Source organism: Culex pipiens, chromosome 3, assembly GCF_016801865.2.
Source record: "Culex pipiens pallens isolate TS chromosome 3, TS_CPP_V2, whole genome shotgun sequence".
NCBI classification, from domain to species: Eukaryota; Metazoa; Arthropoda; class Insecta; order Diptera; family Culicidae; genus Culex; species Culex pipiens.
Window position 1 is genome coordinate 135,267,561 of NC_068939.1, and position 20,515 is coordinate 135,288,075.

General features: G+C 38.2%; 1 protein-coding gene across 5 annotated transcripts in view; it reads right to left on the bottom strand.

Annotated features, from left to right (window-relative positions):
* Positions 1 to 1,346: 1,346 nt before the first annotated feature.
* The window catches only part of LOC120413784 (regulator of G-protein signaling loco), a 111,462-nt gene continuing 92,293 nt past the window's right edge, over positions 1,347 to 20,515 (bottom strand). For 4 of the 5 annotated variants that reach the window (XM_039574728.2, XM_052709346.1, XM_039574733.2 and 1 more), the window contains 4 exons: positions 11,787 to 12,787; positions 10,652 to 11,724; positions 9,909 to 10,364; positions 1,347 to 2,247 (listed from right to left, as the gene is read on the bottom strand). In XM_039574728.2, coding sequence (XP_039430662.1) covers positions 1,625 to 2,247; positions 9,909 to 10,364; positions 10,652 to 11,724; positions 11,787 to 12,787 — 3,153 coding nt within the window. In that variant the 3' untranslated portion in view covers positions 1,347 to 1,624. Of the gene's footprint in view, positions 2,248 to 9,695; positions 9,814 to 9,908; positions 10,365 to 10,651; positions 11,725 to 11,786; positions 12,788 to 20,515 lie in introns of all 5 variants that reach the window. The other variant, XR_008212348.1, reaches the window with a different exon arrangement.

The window sequence follows — 20,515 nt, forward strand, 5'->3', positions numbered from 1 at the left end:
TCGAAATATCTGAGATCCGGTCTTCAAAAAGTGTTTAAGGGGTTACATACATGTAAATCGACAAAAATGTAAAAGGTTGGTTTGGGCACACACTTAAACTTTTTTTAATTATGTTTGAAGGGCATTAATATACATATTTTCAACTATTATCAAAATAAATTTGAAGATATTTGGTTGTATCATTGCCGAGATATAGCCATTTTAAGTTAGCAGTTTCAAAAATCGGGTGCCACGATATCTCCACACTGCTTTGACCAAATCGGCTCAAAATTTTGGTGAAGCCTCGTTAAACCGGTCCTGTGTGCATGACGAAGCCCGATTTTCAAAAAGTTTGTTTGAAAAAAAGATAAAAATATTTATATGTTTTTCATATAAAAAATCGCCAGTTTTAGATTTTTGTATTTTTTTATAAAGCAAAATTTCAAAATCGGGCTTCGTCATGCACACGGAATATGTCTGGGGAGTTTTCACCCCAAATTTCAGCCAATTTGGTCCATCCCATCTCGAGATATCGTGGCACCCGTAAATCAACTCGGTGTTCAGAGAAAAACTCTCACAAAGTTCGACAGTTCGCTTTGCGCATGGCAAAATTTTGAACGTAAATCGTCTCTTACTCAGTTTAATCATGAAATATCTTCATGAAACTTTCAGGAGTGATTGAAAATCATCTTTTTAGTGGATTTATTAAATTTTCTGAAATATGAAATTTTTGATTTTCTACATGTTTGTAACCCCTTAAATAACACTTAAGTTCAAATAACTTTTGATATGGTTATCAGATCTTTGACGTTTAGGACTCGTTGGAAAGGTCCTTTAAATACCTTTCTATAATGTACAGGGTTTCTCACAAAAACGACCCTTTTGAGATCTTCCGAACCTTCATCAGAATTCTGGCTCGCAAGCTGGGCCCGTTCGCGAGCGCTACCGAGAGCGGAGGCGAGCACGCCAGTCGTAAACATAGCCGTTTTCCAATCGGTTCTCGAGCGCTTTACGAATTATCCAATTCAAAAAGTCGTTTACACTCATTTAGGGTGGCTCCTTCTCATAAAACCGTCCAACTCCAAACGATACTTACTTGAGGATACCGTGAAGATTTTCGCTTATCCTTTTGAAAATGTGGAATATAAACAATTCCCGTATTCCAAATCTCCTGTTTTTGTCCCTGGCCCTGGAGTGCGGTGGAGATTGAAGCGACCGGCAATGGACGGTTGTCATGGTGTTGCTAATCTGGTTCAGGTGGAATTGGTTCCTAGGCAACTTGGTAACCTAAATTCACCGTCTCCGAGCGAAGCGAAGTTGGAAGAAAATGTTCAGCTGTGATATTTTGAAGGAAAACAGCAGTATAATTAATGAATATCAATAAAAGTCTATATTGCAAATATATATCATCTTTTCTTTTTACATATCCATGTGAAATACACAAAAATTCTGAAAATAATACATTATATTTCAACAGAAGGAAATAAATAAAAGCAGGAAAAAAAACTGAAAGGAAAGCTTACGTAACACAATAATGCAAGGAAATACTCGCTTCAAAAGCGTTTCATGCGAATAAAAAATCTGTAAAATCTGCCTGTTAATCTACTGCTCATGCATTTGTCCTATCTCTCAACCTCATGCTTCACTACACAAAACTACTGCTCGCGTGATCCAAATATACACTCCTCGTCTGTTGAACCTGCTTCTGATCTGCCCCGGACAGGCGTTTCTCCTTGCCGGAAATGTTGCTACTAACACTATTGTTGATGTTGCTACCACAAACACCGTTTTGACTACTGCTGCTTCCGCCGCCGCCGCCGCTGGCCGCTGTCGGGAGATTGCACATGCTGGCACTCATGCCGCTCGAGTGGCCCCAGTTGGACGGCTTGATCGGCAGGATCTTCGGCTTGGGCGGCAACGGTGGCGGCCCCTTTTGGTTGTCGGCGTCGCTGCTGCTGCTACTGGTGCTGCCGGACGAACTCGAGCTGCTTCCGGTGCTGCTGCCACTGCTGGTGCTCGCCGACAGCCGGTGCTGCTGCTGCTGATTGTGGTTGTGGTGCTGGTGGGGATGGCGATGGTACGGAGGGTGATAGATGACACCGCCGTCCACCAGGTCTGCCGCCGAGCTGCCGTCGATGGCTTCGTAGTGGTGATGGTCTACCGCCGCCGACGATCCGTCCAGGTGGTGGTAGCGGTGGGATGACGGCGGGGAAGAGCCGGGGGAGTGGTGCGGGTTGGCGGAAGCGTGCGTAAAGATCATGGTGGCTTCTGAAAGGAGGAAAACGGATTTCTAGTTACAAATTGATTTACAGAAAAAAAGATTGAACAATGACATGAAGTGCTACCATCAACTGCAAGTTGCTAAGCTATGATTTACTAATGTCTACCAATATCAGCTCGTCTAAAGACTCAAGAAAAGAGGGCATTCACAGGAATCATAAATCGGCCAGGACCTGAAAATCGTTACGGGAGATAGGTTTCCTATCCGTCATATAAGATTGCGATCATGGCGATTACGAACGATCCATAGAATAAAAGTTTTTTTGTATGGACAATAGGGTGAAAATAAAAAAACGACCTCAGGGATTTCCCCTTATTCGATTCCTTAGGCAAAAATAATTAACTTTGAAAATTTTAAGCGAAATCGGTAAAGGTTTGAGAGTCGCTTTTTATCGTTGAAGTTTTTATGGGAAAATTCGAAAAAAATATTTGTGGAAAAGCAAAAATTTCAAAATTCCGCCAAAAGGTGGCGTTATTATGTCAGATCATTGTCAGGTGTAAGATTCTTATATAAAATGTTATGACAAACAACTTTGTCGAATACCGATCCAAGTTAACCCTGAAGAGTTATGAACGATTTAAAGAAGACGTTTTTGCATAATCTATCGTTATCGTTATTTCGATAATCGGCGATAATCTTATCGCCGATAATGGACGATAACTCATTTTTAAAATCTTTCTAAAGTCGGCTTAATTCGACCATATCATGTTAAATTTTCAATGCCTTCACTAAGAATATATATTTTTTGTAATTGTAGTAAGTTTCAAAGTATAAATATGTACTCATGTTCACAAAATACCGATTTTGTCGAAATACTCAAATTTTCATAATTTGCAATATGGGTATCAGACGAAGTGAAATTTGATATGTTTTTTTTTCACTTTATTAAAGTATTTTTGCAAAATACTAAAATTATCACAAAAAATACTATTGTTAAGAAAATACTCGAATTTTCATATTTTGCAATATGGGTATCAAAATTTTTTTTTTTTTTTGAAAATGCTAAAATTTTCACAAATTTCCATATTTTTTCGAAAATACTTTAGTTTTTAAAATATGCAATATGGGTATCAAACGATCGAAATTTTTTATGCTCTTTCACTTTATTAGAGTTGTTTTTGGAAAATACTATTTTTTTACAAAATACAGTATTTTTCGAAAAAAAAAACAAAAAAATTTCAAAATTTCAAATTTTTTAAATTTGCAATATGGGGATCAAACGAATTGAAATTTCGTATGCTTTTTCAATTTATCAGTTTTTTTTTAAATACTAAAATTTTCACAAATTAACGTATTTTTTCGAAAATACTCAAATTTTCAAAATGTGTAATATGGATACTAAACGAAGAGAAATTCTTGACTTTTTTTGATAAGGTCCTATAAACAAATTTAAACATTGAGTGTATCCCTTTCACACCTTATGTCAAAGTCCATCGGAGTAAGCGGGATACACTCAATGTTTACTTTTGTTTATCGGACCTTATCAAAAAAAGTCAAGAATTTTGCATGCTTCATACATACATTCAAATTGTGTATGCTTTATTCTAAATACCCATACTGCAATTTAAAAAAAATAGTATTTTTTGAAAAATACGGCATTTTGTAAAAAAAAGTATTTTACAAAAAAAAAACACAAAAAAAAACAAAGTTTGATACCCATAATGAAATTTATAAAATTTGAGTATTTTCGGTATTATGTGAAAAGTTTTATATTTGACAAAAAAAAAGCTGGATTAAAATTAAAAAGCACACCAAATTTCGCTTCCCTTTGGTACAGTGAAACCACTTTTTACGCGGTGCGTTACATTTTTATAATTTGTCGATTTCTCTGAAACGACGCATCATTTTTGCAATGTTTTTAAATCAATTTGTAGGTTTTGTTCAGATCTACAAAACGCTTCTTGAAGCTTGCAAAAATATTTTATGGTTTAAGAGAAATTTGCAAAACAAAAAGCGTAACTCCACAGCGTAAAAAGAGGTTTTTTTTGTACCCATGCCCATATTGCAAATTACGAAAATTTGGGTACTTTCGAAAAAATACGGTATTTTGTGAAAATTTTAGTATTTTCCATAAAAAACTATAAAATTGTGAAAAAGAAAACAAAATTTCGCTTCGTTTAATACCCATATTGCATATTTTGACAATTTGAGTATTTTCAAAAAATAAAAAAATATTTTACCTTGAAACTTACTAGATTTTCAAAACAAATATTCGTAGTGAAAGCATTGAAAATTTAACATGTGATGCTATGGTTGAAATAAGTCGATTTTAGAAAGATTTTAAAAATGAGTTATCGTGATAACGATAGATTATCGTTAAGCTTAGTGATTTTTCACGCTCGAAAATTGCAAATTTCACGGGGACCTTAATTTCAAAACACAACATTTCACGGAAATTTCGCGGAACGTGATAAATGTTAAAATAACTCTGAAAATCTTATGTTTAATTCACAGAAACTTCTTTTTATTCTTCATTATATATTATTCTTCAATGAACTAAACAAAATGTTTACTAAATTTAAAAGTGACACAAAAAAAAACTTTTCATAATTCGCTTCGCTTCGCTTCGCTAGGAGACGAACTTTTCATAATTTCTTAAAAAGTTTCCAAGTGGTTTATGGATGGGCTCTATATATATTTGGAAACGAAATGTAGGGCACACGAATTCTCATTTATTGAACTGCCTTTCTAATATTCGACTAATATAGGGTATATGGCCCTATTTTGGACCTACTATGCAAAGCGTCAACACATTTCGCATGGTTCTCAGGAACGGTCTAACTAATTTGGCTCGTTTCAGGATTGTTTTGTGCCTTAATTTATGCTTAACAAAGTGTACTATTGTAAATTGAAAATAATTTAACCATTTCATTGTAATAAGCATTTCAAGTAAAACATTTTTTGGATGCTTTTTGGACTTATTGAATGTATTTTGGAGACATCGCTGAACCTATTTTGGACCCACACTCTGATTGGTTGAAATTTGGACAACTCGAATTGCGGCGTGCGGCGGCAACACGCACACTTACAAAAAACTCGGTTTGATAAACCAAAGGGCCTATCCACGATTATAATTTGGAAAATATTTATTTCAGAAATTAAATAATTATGATAAAACAATGGATTTTAATTTGAAAACGTGTTTTAATTATATTGAATGGAATCTCACGCATCTTTAGCAGGTCTCTGTCCTATTTACAATTTGCGTATTCTTACGGGGGGGGGGGGGTCTCGTGGCGCAGGGGTAGCGGCTTCGGCTGCCGATCCCGATGATGCTATGAGACGCGGGTTCGATTCCCGCCTTATCCACTGAGCTTCTATCGGATGGTGAAGTAAAACGTCGGTCCCGGTTTCTCCTGTCTCGTCAGAGGCGCTGGAGCAGAAATCCCACGTTAGAGGAAGGCCATGCCCCGGGGGGCGTAGTGCCAATAGTTTCGTTTTTCGTATTCTTACGACCTAGTTGTTCAAGCATTAGAACATAAAAGACAACCCGTTATTAGTCGCAATAAAAACACCTTAACATAAAATTAAATGAATGACAGAGATACATAACAAGTTACAATGAAAAAAGGGTTCTAAATTTTACGCAGAGTTTAAGTTCAAATATGATTAAACAATGAAGAAATTTTAAAGGGAGATTATAGCTTGTAACTTGTTGTGAAACTTTCTCATCTGTCATGTTAAACTTTACAGTTGCTTGACAAGAAGTTTAACTAAATGTTGCACTTTTAAAAACAATGTAATATTTGAAACAATCTTTGTTTGAATACCAGGGTGCCTTTGATAGTCATAGTTTGTCTTGTTAAAAGCAGATTTGAGGTGTTCAAACATTATTTTTACTTCGAACTTACCATCACTTAGGTTGCTGATATAATTTTTAAGAAAATCATTTATATCAATATTTAGTTAACTATGTTTATAAGCTTTTTAATATAATACATATAAATTTTAGGTAAAATTGTTAAATATTCAGAACTTTGCCTGGAATTCGTTAAAACTAGTTTTGTTTATTAAAATATAGATTTATATTACATGTTTAACTGAATTCAAAGAACGAATCAAAAGTTATTACATTTTATGTTCATTTTGTTTAAATGAAAATGCCTTTAAATTAGGAGATTTTTTTTGAATTATGTTTCAAAAACAAATAATATTTAATAATATTTATTATTTACAAACTTATTTTACCTTTTCCTAGTAGAAGATTGTCCGAAGAATCCGAAAATGCATTCCGTTTTACGATTCAAAATCATGTTCATAATGCTATTTATCAACATTTTCTTAATTATAGTTAACTAACATTTCAAACATTTTCTTGAATAGATCTTCATGAGGTACTTTGAGCACTTCTCTACCAAGGTCAGTATGATTCCATACCATTCCGTACGTATTTAATTTGTACTCTTCATTTTGCGGACAAATCTCAAACCTAACAAAGTCACCCCGGCTATCAAAGTCACCCAGATTTACGGTAATCAGATATGTCTTAAACCATAAAATTCATAAAGTTAACATCGAAGATTTTTATTTTTCTAGCTGGTTCAATTGTGTTTCTAACATGATTGACACGGTAAAATCTAAAAGTGTAATTTATTATAAGCCAACGCTGGCAATTGTGGAAAAATACGTTGTACCTGTATTTAAAAAAATATATATATTGATAGATATGCAAAAATCAGTCAACACTTACAAAACATATATTTTCCATATATATTTCTCTAATTAGTTTGCAATACGTCGTAACAGCCATCACGATCTCCGACACTTATTTGATTTTTTAAAAGATTTAAAAGACGTGCAGATGACAATTCAAAGCATTTTTTATTTATAATTCGCAAATTGATCGAGAACTGATCGAAAAATTGATTTGTTTACAACTAGCGCTTAGGACCTTTTTAAAACGAACTCAACATTTTTTAAATTTAATTCATACGACTTTTTCAAAAACCACTCGTAAGCAATTTTGACAGCTCCTGTCACGGTGACAGCTGACGATTTAATTAACTAGACCCTTTAGGTTTTTAAATCGTTTCCCCTCCAATTCCAACAGGGTAGCCAGTTTGCATTTTTTGAAGCAAAATTTAAAAATATATGCAGCTAAATTGGTGATAATGATGTTAAGACAAAAATAAATCAACATCAGTTTAAATTTTGGGATACTTTGCAATCGGTCCTAAGAATCATCTAAATCTCTATCATCAATTTGCATTTTTATCGTTTAAAAAACATATTTTCATTGTTTCTGTTAATCATTTGCTTTTTAAAGCTTAGATTTATTTCAAATAATTACAGTAAAGGAATGCAATTCAAAATACTAAATTAAAAAATTTCAATTAATGTCAATGAAATATCGAAATAAATTGATAAACAAAACTAGCAACACCTCTTTATACATGTGTTGGTGATAGCCTTGAACCGACGGCAAAATAGCTCCAAAAACTGATCCAACGTGGCTGATTTGAAAAAATATTTTGAATTGAGTTTTTTTCGATAATAGATTAGTTATTTCAATGGTTTAGTGACGAAAAACATAAAAGCATTAAATAGACAACAGTTACATTGCTCGGAAACCGGATGAAATTGCTTGGTTTCAGTGCAAAACAGAAAAAATCATCAAGGTGTCGCGAGCCAAATCCGATAAGCAACGATACCGGAATATTTGGACCTAATCGATGTGCTAGGAAAATGGTAGGAAATAAAATTGGCATTGGAAAAAGTGGCTGAAAAAGCGGAAATAATCAAAAATGTTAACATTTTTGGAAGAGGTAAGTTACAAAACGATCCTGCTTACACTTTCTGTTGGTTGGATTCAGTGAATTCGTACTTTAAAAGCCTGAACTACCTCGATTAATAAAAATAGGTCCAAAATAGGTACTAGGTCCAATATAGGGTCATATACCCTAGCTAAAAAGATTTCGCTGATTTGCTTCCATTTTATCATTTTACATTTTATTGAATTTTATTTCTAAACAAGATTTAACAATCTTGTCCAGCCAAAATGATTAAAATAATTTGAATTTTCTGCAACATTTTGCCCAAAAAATTTTTTTTTTGAAGATTCATATTATCTTGAATCTTTTAATTTCTTTTAAAATTATACCTTTCAAATAAATTAATAGTCAAATTGTTATTACAGCGATTGATTATTTTACTAAATTTTGTTAGTTTTCTAAAAACAAAATAACAAATCATCAATATCACCCTTTTCAATTGAAAACTAATATTTAAATTGAAAACTAATAAATTTACTTAAAAAGTCCTTATTGATGAATTTTTTATTATTTTTGCTGTTTCAAAAAAATTATTTGAGAAAATTGATAGATTTCACCGAATTTCACGGAAATCTTCAAATTTCACAAATTTCACGCTGTCCGCGAAATCGTGAAAATTCACTAACCCTAATTATCGTTATCGTTACCGAGCCTCGATAATTTTAGCGTTAAAAGCCTTGCTTTTGGTATAAAAGTTAAATCTGAAATTTCGTCACAAATGGCAGAATAAAGAACTCTGCTGATAATAGAACTAATGCCGTGGACTCCAGTGCATTATCGTCAGACCAGAATACACTTGAGAAATATTTTTGTAAAATTTGGCATAACTTATGGTAAAAGTCAAATTAAACAGAAATTCCGAAAAATTATGAAGATTTGTAGCTGAGCAGTTTTTGAGAGTTGTTGCAAATGAGAAGGGGCAACTTATGGCTTTGTAGAAAATTAGGGTGGTTCACGATTATGGTGTTTCAGAAAATATAACTTCCCAGGAACCTGACGTTCGGAGCACTTTTAGATTGTTTGAAAAAACAAACAAATCGTTTTCTAAATATAGATTTGGAGTTCTTGATCATTAAGATTTGAAAATATATTTTCAAAAGACTATTGTATGATACCACCCTAACAAAATTCGAAAATTGTCCAACTATATGCATTTCGATTAAATTTTGCACGCTGAGAATATCTGGAGAGCAATAACTAAAATGAAAAAAAAAACAATTATGCAAAATTTAGACATAAGGAATCCAGGAATAAAAAGATTCATCCAAATAAAAAATGCAAAGAAATGTTGATGGTTTGTGAACACATCGAAAATTGAGGAGATCTGTAAAAAATGAGGGTCGTGTTGAATTATCTCTTTGGGAAATGGTATAAAATATTAAAAAAAAAAATCAAAATTCTAAAGTTCACGTATCTGAAGAAGCTACCATGAAAAACAAATGACAACAAAATCTACGATGAATTCAGCAACCTTTACGACAAACTACGAAAATACAACTCCTGCGAATCGCATTCAGCTACAACTCTTACGACGATAATTTACCCAAAGGTATGGTCACATAAAGTGCGCTCGCGCGGCAGTGCTACATTTACGAAAATACAAACACACAGAAAGCCCGTACAGATAAATCCCACTTCCAGCGAATAAATACCAGTTCAAGTACCATTTAGATTTTGTTTTTGGTTTTGGTTCTAATTGTACGTGGGTGAAGATGTAAGGGAACTGCAACTCCTCGCATCACTTTACGCGCATGGCGATTTCGATAACGCTCGAAAAACTTCCTGTGGGTAACGAGTTAAATGGAAAGAGTTTTGAAGATGTGTTTAACCTTTTGGGTTTCGCAGTTCTAGACTGAGCGAAGCGAGGTTCAACTCACCAGCGTAGCTATTCTCCGACTGGGACCCGTTCCCGTTGTCGTCCAGCGTCAGCGGGGACGCGTTACAGCGCAGCGACAGGTTGTTCAGATTACTCTCGCTCGACGCGGACTGCACCGGTGGGGACGAAGGGTTCCCCGCGGTCGCCGTTGCAGCTCCCCGTGAAATCGACAACCTGGGCGCCGGTTGGGGTTTGTGGATTTGCTGCAGCGAGCCGCCGTTGGTGCTGGCCCCCAGCGGGAACTCGGCCGACTCGGGTCGCTTGGCGAACTTGCGGGTGAACTTGGAAGAGGGGGCGGCCATCGCGGTGGCCGCGGAACTCGTAGCTGCGGTTGTGGTCGTCGTGCTGGTGAAGTTTTCCTTGTCTTTCAGAAAGTCGGGCAGCTCGAAGTTGATCTCGGTGCCGCGCTGGTCTTCGAGGCGGGAGCGCTGGGCGCGCTTTAGGCCCTCCAGGAGTTCTGAGAAATGAAAATGGTTTTAAAAAAACTTCATCATCCCGGTACAAGAATCGAACTAGCGACCTCTGGATTGGAAACCCAGTACGTCGCTAGTCGAAACCCATCCCCTACCGGTCAGTATTCCCAGTGAGCAAATTTACTCTTTTAAGGGATCTGACTTTGCCGAGCCAGACAGGAATCGAACCCATCACCTTCCGCTTACAAGGCGAATCCCGTAACCTCACGGCCACGGAAGCTCGGCAAATTCGTTAAATTTAGGAAGTAATTCGTAACAAGGTTCAACCTACCGTCATTCTGCGACCGCGTCGGAATCTGCAGCTTCACGCCGGCCTTCAGCTTGGCAATGATGGGCTTCTTCACGCCGGTGACCGCGTTTCCCACGCTCTCACCGCCGTCCTCTGAGCCCGCCGTCGAGCACTTTTTGCTTTTGGCACAGCGTCCGCTTTCCGACGGGGCGTTCGATCCCCGCCGCCGGAAGCGATCCCCCCTGCGCGTCGACGAGCTGTCCGAGGTGCAATCCTCGGGCGGGACCTTCGGACCGTTGGCGATCTTGCCGTTCATCAGCTCGTTGAACACCTTGTTGGTGATCTCGTCCAGCATGTTCAGCTCCTGTTTGCCACCCGCTGCTGCGTCCGCCGGTTGCTCGTCCTTGCCCTTCAGGTTGTGGTGGGACTGACTGCCGTACGCCAGTTGGGACTTTTTTGTCACGTTGTTGTTGTTCAGAAACCCGTTGTGTTGCGAGTGCTGCAGCTGCTGCTGAAAGTGGTTGATGATCTGCGCGTGCTGCGAGGTAGCGATGATAGGAAGGGGCGGCACCTGGTTCGCGTACGCCCGTTCCGACCGCGAAGCGATCGTCCTGGTCAAATCCTGGTGAAAGTCATTCTCGTTTCCATTCCGAACCTGCAGCCACAACCCGTCAACACTCGTCACCGGGTAGGTCATGTCCAGGTAAGCCTCCTTCGAGTACACGTTCATCTGGTCCAGCTCGTAGTTGTACTTGAGCAAGATCGGCCTCAACACGTCCCCCAGCGGCTTCGTTGCCTTACTCTTGACCGAAATCATCTTCCTGTTGGGCAAGCTCAGCTTGAACACGACCCGCTGATCGATGTTGACCTCCCTGCCGGCCAGACTAGACGAAGGCCCGTCCAGGTCAAGCGGTTTGTGATTTCCCGCCAGGAACGCCTCGTACGCGGTGTACACGATGCCACGTTTCTCGAGCAGCCGCTCGACCAGTTCCTTGATCGTTTCGTTCGATCGCGTCTGGACCACCGTCGTTGCGCCGTTCGACAGGATCACGCGGCACAACGTGTTGCGAGTCTGGTCCTCCTGATCGTACGACTTGCCGATGGCGGCGTCGAAACTGAATCAAAATTAAATAAATTAAAAACAAACTCTTTCGAAACCAACACAAAACCCACTCACCTTGCTAAGGAACTTCTAGAGCTATGAATATCACTGGTCGAGTTGGTCGAGAGCACCTTCAGCGTGTTGCTACTCCCACCCGTGCCATTCCCACCTCCTCCTCCACTACCTCCCGTCGACAGCGTCGACTTCCCACCTCCACCACCCCCTTCCTTTTTCAGCTCGGCATCGCCCCGATCCTTGGACTTGCAGCGCGTCTTGCGGTGCCACGGCAGCAGTGACTTGCGCCGCCGATCTTCGGCATTGCTCAGCGACTTCTTCAACTTGGTGGCCGCCCCCTGCACGGCAAAGCTCGTCCGCAGCAGCGGATCCAGCAAATCGCCCGGGTACGGCAGCGGATGTCCCTTCGCTTCCGCCTCCTGGCACGCCCGGTACATGTCCGACTTGATGAACCGCTGGTAGCTGTCGAACTTCATCAGGTTAAAGATCTGCTTCGAAGCCGCCCCGAACAGCGTTTGCTCCGCCTGGGGCAGGTTCTCCTGGGCAATGTTCCGCGCGATCGAGTCCACGTTGACGGGCTCGCTGCAGCCCGACTCCAGGTGCTTGGCAAAGATGGCCTGCGCCTCCTTGGCGCGTTCCTCGCGGTCAACCAGCTGCCGGTAGCGCTCGCAGGCCGTCCAAAAGTAAATGTTCTCGGCGGAGAACTCCTTCTTCAAAAACTCCGAAAACGTGTGCAGTCCCGCAGGATCCTCAAGTAGCTTCTCGAACGAAGTGCCCCAGGAAGCGACCCCCGCCGGACCGCTGCTGACCGTCGTCTGGGTCTGAGCAGACTCCGCAGTCGCCACCGTCGATCCAGCAACGTCCGCGTACGGATTGTAGCCGCTCTTGGTCGAGCTGTAGTCGTCGTCGATGGACTTGGTGTAGACGTCGCTTTCGGACGCGGCCAGCGACGAGGGGCGCCGGTGGGCGGACGAAGGGGTGCGCTGCTCGCCGGAACGGGACCGCAGCGATGACTGGCCCCACCGTCGGAAGGGCGACGCATTGGGGTTGATTTGTTTGTTCTGGAAGAGAGAGGAAATTGAGGAAGGCTTTAGTGATATGCTCCATTACGCGGAAATGCTCGATGTACAATTTGAATCGAAATTAACGAATCGAAACGATGGACTGCGATGGACCTGCAGGGATTGAAATGTTTCGCGTGAAACGTTTCTTACTTGCTGTAGGAGCTTTTTATACGTTGTGGCAAAAGCGAAAAAAGCTTTTCTGTTAGAAACAACCAAATTATGTCATTTGTTGAGATATGCTGTGCCATTTCAACGTTTGGTCACCTTCGAAAATAATACAGTGAAAAAAAACTTACAAATTAATAAATACATAATAGCAAAATAACATATCTCGACTTTTTTTTGATAAGGTCCTATAAACAAATGTAAACATTGAGTGTATCCCGCTTTCTCTGATGGGCATTGACATATGGTGTATAAGACCTAATCCAAAAAAAAGTCTAGATATACAGTCCAGCCTCGATTATCCGAATTTCGATTATCCGAAGGTTTGTATGGGACTTCGGATTATCGAATCACGAGCAAAAAAAATTGCCGCTTTTAATATGAAATTCGAGTTTTGCGACCCTATTTTAGTCAAATTTGAATGTTTGATAGCATTTAAAATAGAAAAATGCATTTTTTCTATAATTCATCACCGCCATTTTGGCCGCCATCTTGAATAAATAAATTTTGCCAAGGCCTTCGGATAATCGAGTCTGGACTGTATGTGAAATCAGATTACGCTATCAATCAAACTCTCACCCTAGCAATTTTGTTTAAATATATGTTTTTAAAAAAAGTTTCAAATTGGCTTTAAAACCATTGCCTTCAGGTAACCCATACAGTTCTCTAGAATTTCGTAAAAAAATAGTCCTAATTTTATTTTTTTGTATTTTATGTTTTGTTTAAAACTTTGTCCATCGATTCCTTGTTATGTCCTAATAAGTCATTTTGCATCATTAGTTACAGTCCAGACTCGATTATCCGATGTTTCGATTATCCATCCATCCATCAAATTCGATTTTTTTTTTTCGTGATTTGATTATCCCAAGTTTAGATTATCCGAAGTGTAATTTTGCCAAGACCTTCGGAGAATCGAGTCTGTACTTCATACGAGTATTCATACAAATTTGGAGACTGTCAGCAGAAAAGTGCTATAACAACATTCGAAAATCCGTATTTCGAGAATGGATTTCCTGGTCGATTTGATGTATTGAGAAAGCTGTATGTGTAGGTAATTATTGGGACATAGTTACATCCTAAAAAAATACATTTTTTTTAATAACTTTTCATTCCAAAAACTCGATTTTGACAAACTGTACCCCCTCGATTCTTATTTTCATTTTTTTTGTTGATAAGATAAATGTTGAATTAAAATCTAAATCGAAAAGTACTCCTGTGAAAAATTGATCGTGCACCGTTTTTGAGTTATAGCCATTTAAAGGTTAAATTATTCGGCGATTTGAGAAATTCTAGAGAATTGCTGTAAAATAAAAATTCTTATTTTTAACAAAAAAAATGTCTTTCTAACATTAGCTAGTAACATTTTTTTCAGATTATCGCACAATGAAACATTAAAAAAATGGTCCCTTATTTTCGGGACAATTTGGACATCTTTGAAACTAAAAGCAACGTCCTTATTACAAATTGAAAAAGTTAAATATTTTCAACATTTAGCAATATCACACGTTTTGTAAAGAAACATTTTTTTTATTATCAATTTTTAATTTTAATTGCATAGGCCAATTTTATGTTTACTATTTCATCATGGGAGATACTGCACAAATTTAACCTTGAAATCTTAAAAATAGATCTAAGGATCAGTTTTAAACCAGTTATTTAGAAATTTCAAGATGCGTTGTTTGGCCTCAACAACTTAAAAAATCAATGGAAATTTTGTCAAAAAAACATTGATATTGTGAAAGTGTTTAACGACTTTGTTTCGTGTTCCAAAATATCAAATTTTTAAAATTTAAGTATTTTCACAAATGTGCAAAACTGTGAAAGTTGAAGTATTTTGCACCATAAACTCTGCTGCCGTAAAACAGATGAAATTATGTTTCACTTCTCATATATTTTGCATTGAAAAAATATATGTTTTAAAATGTAAATTTTTTATTAAAAAAAATTTTACAAAAAAGAAAATCTTTTTGATTAAAAAAAAATGTAAATCTTCTCCAAAACCAACAAAATATAACTTTATTGGATGTTATTTTAAAGTTAAAGAGAGGACTTTGCTTTGTCTACTTAGTTAAAATAAGTTCATTAATTAAATTACGATAAACCCATTTTTTTGTTTACCTCTTCTTTGTTTGCAGATAGCACAACTCGACATTTCTTTTAGTTAATGTCAGTAAACGCTTCAGTTTCGTCAAGGTATGATTGATTTGGGCTCCCTAAACACACTCCAATCAACAGAATTTAATTTTAGTGAATTTCCAATCAAAAATTTAAATTGTAAATTTCGGGTGTAAACGGTATGGAACCATTTTAAGCAACCCTGAACACCCACGAATGAAAAAGAAAAAATAAGAGGGGCAGCAGAAATGAAGCGTCTGCTGACATCAACTTCAAAAATGTCAAGTTGTGAAGTTTTTAGTTTTAACAATTTAGAAAAAAAAAATCAGAGAAAATATAAACTCATCCCACAAATTCAAAATCACTGGAAATCAATTAATTAACGAAATAATTTGCTTTACGCTTCATTAAAACGATTTTCACGTGATATTTCGATGTGTGTATCAAAGGCAGCAACTGTTTAAATCGCAATGAAAATGTAGAAGAAAAAAGATTGAAATCCACAAATTCGGAACACTTTCACTTAGGAATGTTGACAAAATTGAAATATTTTCCGAAAGGCATATTTTCTTCCTTTATAATGTGTTTACACACAAGATGATGATTCTAGTCAGAAACTTCTGTACTGTACTGTTTTCGTGTAGTTTTTGCCACAGTTTATGTTGTCTAGTTTTCCCACCCCACGTTACATGTAAACACACACATATTTGTAAATAACAGAACACAAACAGGACGAAGAGGTCAGTGAACTTGTCCTGACCGTACATTTTCTTGTAGGAAAACCACCTCAGAACAGGCCCATTCCCTGACATACCTCAGAGCAGGTCAGAACAGTTAATTTACTGCAAAATAGAGCCAAGTTGACGCGAATAAAGTCGTTTTGTTGTAACCAGTTTAGTTATCTGTAATCTGAGTGTTTAAATTTGTATTTACCGGGAAAGAAAGTGCGACAGGATCAACAGACGTTCTTATGTGCGCAAACATAATGGTTAACGCTTAAATATGATTTTGTAAGCAGTGCGATAATTATTTTTCAAAAATAGTATTTTTTTCATAAAATTATTTTTATTAGGTCCTTTTCGGTGCTAGGACCTGGTTAGGAACGAGTCGCCTTTTGTAATTACATTTTACTTAAAGCTAAGAGTAATTTCAAAAATAGTAGATGAATTATGATTTACAGTAATTGAGAGAGGTACAATAACACTCTACAATTATGGAACTGGCTTCTTACAAGCACATTTTTGATGCGGTTAGTACAAAAAGTCTTGAAACATTTTAATTTAAAACAAATTTATAAACTTTTTCTAGTGAAGCAAGAAAAAACAGCAAACACAACCTTTAAAAGTTGTATTGTTTATATAAAAAAATTATAGCAATAAAATACCACAGAACAATTTGTGCGTATTCCGAATCGGTTTGATGACTGTATTACAATTTCATCCATCAATTTTCAATCAAATTGAGTTACGATTTTTTATTTCAACAATAATGGACCACAAACCGGAAAGAATCATGAAACAATTTGTTTCATGAATTCTTGGATGTTTACCAATTTTTTGGCAGCTTCATAATTTTGATCATGCAAAAAACATTTCCTGATATTTTGTGTTTTAAAAAAACTAGAAATTAAAGTTGAAATTTTGAAACCTATAGGGCAGGACTAAAACAACACAAACAAACGCTTTTCTAAATAAAATTATAAGTTACAGTTAAAAGATGCCAGTTTTTGGAGAATTTCCAATAAAAATTCTAAGCATAATTATAGAACACAATACGTTCTGAGTTAGACCAAGTTATTAATTACGAGCTTTTGAGTACTAATTAGTTACTTTCACATCATCTCGACCCTCTTCAGAAGGACCACATCCAAGTCTAAATAACACTAAGCAAACCCCGATTACAGGGTGTTAACAGCTGCTGCTGCTAATCGAGAGACCTTTCACAACTACACAAATCAACCAGTTTGAACCTTAAGGTAGAGGGGCAGCGGAGATCGCGCATCTCATCAAACTTCATCTAACTCGCTGTTCACGTAACCAATCTCCACGCTGGAGCTCTCGAAGAGCTAACCCCTTTCCCGTGCACGTATATAGCCCATAAACCTTAATTTCCGCCGCAAGTACAAACACAACATGACGCGCGATGACGCCGAACGAAGTGGCTCTTCCAAATCCAATCAAAACATTATTACACACATGATCGATGAGATGGGGATCTTACATCATCGTGAACTTGCTGCTGCTGCTGGTGCTGCCGCTGAAGTTGCTGCAGCTGTAGCAGCTGCTGGGCTAGCCCCGCTGGCCCTGCCGCCGGCTGACACACCACGAGCGAGTTGTCCTCCGACGAGGTATCCGTCGTGCTGGATACGATCGAGGACGTTCCCGTGCCGCTCGAGGTCGAGGTCGTCGGGGAGGTGCCGCCACCCCCACCCACGCCACCATTGCTGTAGATTTCGTCCTCCTTGATGAAGCCCATCACAAAGTTGAGGTGGTGGTCGTGCTGCTGCTGGGCACTGCTCAACAGCATCGTTGATCCTGGGGTCGAACTCGCACTCGAGTTCGGAAGCGTTAGCAGGAAGTTACGGCGGCGTTGGTGTTGCTGAAGTTGGCGCAGGGCCGGGCCGAGACCTCGCAGCGATCCGCCGCCACCGGGTCCCGGGGAGGACGACTGAGGGGAGGGCGAGGACACGGAGGACGAGGCCGGCGTGACCCCTGAGGAGGTCGTCGAGGATGGGGAGGAGGACGAGAGGTCCGAGCCGAGGTGCGGCGGGACGTTCATTCACTCCGCTGGGGGCGCTGCTTCAGGAGGGTTGGCACTTTTTCATTGTTGGTTTTTTCACTTTCACTTTGGTGTTTAGATTAAACGGAGCGATTTGTTGTTTATCTTCGGTTCATATCACATATTGTTGCACTTTCTACTTCATTTTTCAAAAGTACTGATAAGATGCACTAGAATTGATTTTTTTATTGTTTTGATCACTTTTTGATTGTTGTTGATGGTGTTGCTTCAAGAAGTTTATATATAAAATATTTGTTGTGTGTGGAGGGGTATCAACAATGTTCAATTCCTACAAGAAAATGTTTCATTCGGGTGGCGGTGTGGAAATTAGCAGATAGTTAATTACAATGTTTTTGTTTGCTGGGAATCTAAAAAATGTGTAAAAATGTGAACCTGATGAAAATTCACCAGAAACTAATGAATATTCATCAATTCCAACTTTTTTTAACGCAAAACTCGAAATCAATAAAACTTCTCTTTGTTTTAGAGAATTGTGTAAATTATTACTGGAAAGCAGGAAATGGCTATTAGGTTATTTAAAAATCATTTTCATTTGAACAAATCAAGCTCCAAAAAATAAAATTTTGACGGAGATTGAAAACAATGCATAGTCAACAACATTTGCGCAAATACTTTTCAATGTTTTTGACACATTATTTTTAAAAAAAAACCGTACATTTAAGAACAGCAATTTTTCCAAGAATTAGCTTTTTTGTTATTTTTTTCATTGGCAGAAATTCTTTGAAAAAAAGCCGTTTTCCATCATTAGTCGCCCATACAAAATGCTGAAATAAATTAGCATTAGCATTAGCATTAGCATTAGCATTAGCATTTTAGGACGCCCTATCCACGGATGGCTCCACAACGCTTATCCCTCTGTTTGGTCTGGTTGTGTTAGACCCTCATCCGGAACAATAATCCAACACGGGAGATACCATGTCTTCATCTTTTGATGAGTGTGTAATACAGCCCAGGGCATAAGGGGGTCCTCGCCGGGTCCAAGCTATCCTTTGGGGAACGGAAGGAATGTTAGTAAACACCTATCTAAAGTGCGCAAGGATCCCTGCGTCACCTTAGTGGTATAGATGTTTGTAGGGTGGTTTTGGACTCAATGTTAGTAGGAGAGGTAGAACCCTAGGATATACCCCGAAAGGTATTTCGGGCGAATCAAGTAGAGTTAGTTTTTTTATTGTTAAACATATACTTGTGACTGTATAGTGTAAAAGATGCATGATTTATATTTTTCATATTTTAAACCACGGCAGAAACAACGCGACGAAGCCGTGCACGATTAAATCGACTGTAGTATTACTAAACCAACCATTTTCTCTGGTAAAAGCAATGCTGATCAAACACAGTTTTAACTTGTCTGCTGTTAAACTCAAGCTACCAACTGTAAGAGTAAAGAGAAGTTTATATGTTCTTTTAAATTTTGATATGTTTAAACGAAATACGAGGTTATAAATGATTTATCACATCATTTCAATCTTGATTTTAAACTCTTACAGCGATGCGGAGTAGATCTTGATTATTTATTTGTTTTATTTAAATGTAAGAGTTAGAAGTTAATTTAAACGACCGATTGAAAAAGCAAAATTAGTTAACATTTAATTTATTTTGTGTCATGGAATTAATCAGCATATTTATATTTTCAAAAAAATAAATAAATAAATAAAGCAATTTTAATCGAAAGTCGAAGTCGAAAGGATTTTAGTTTCAGCAGTACAGTAAAAACAACCCCCTACTCCATGTGCATTATTTGGATCGACCACCAAACCCCGAAGCAAATTAAAATCTACTCTTGGAGATTAGAAATAAATTAGAAAGTTATCCGCCGTACAAAAATCCGCGGAGGTAAAATTTTAATAACTACAAACACTTTTAATTCCAAAAAGTCTGCAGCAGTGACCGTATGGCAACCTGTGGAAATTTCTGGATCCACCTGATCCACAAACGTCATACACTGCAGAAGCTTCTGTCATTCATCCCAATCTCACTCACACACGCGCAAAGCAACCAACATGAAACGAACTCACCAAATTCGGCTTCGGTTGATCTCATCCTCTCGCATCCAGCATTCTGGCCTCCTAGTGGCAACAGATCTCTCGGTGTCCCTTTTTGATTTCCGCCTCTCTGACATAATTTTCACTTTAAAGCGGGCCAGCTACGAGGTCCCACGCACACGCACACAAGTCATCCTCGAACCAAAGCTACGAGCAATTCGCGACGTGCCGGATCCGGTCGCGCGTCACCGCACCACCACCAAAGCAAGCGCGCTGTATGCTGAACCGCACCACAAACAACATCCTGGACTTGCCCGAACTTTGTGTTAAAAAACAAATTCTCATTACGATCCATTACATGGAATCAAACTAAAAAGTCTCCTCTCTTTATCTGTGGAACTTGCCACTCACATCCACACGCACACATGCAAAGCACCTGACCACTTTTCGCTGCTGCTGTCAAATTTCAATCGTCCGGGTGGCGTAGCACGATCCCCCTCTTCCATCAGCAAAAATAAAAATCACGAAAAACTCGAATAATTCCCCAAGTTTAACAAAAACACCTTGCAATTTGTGATATGGTGGCTCTACAATCGGTCATCAATTGAAATAATGAGAAAATACTACAAAAATTAACACAATTTTCAAAGAAATACACGCGACG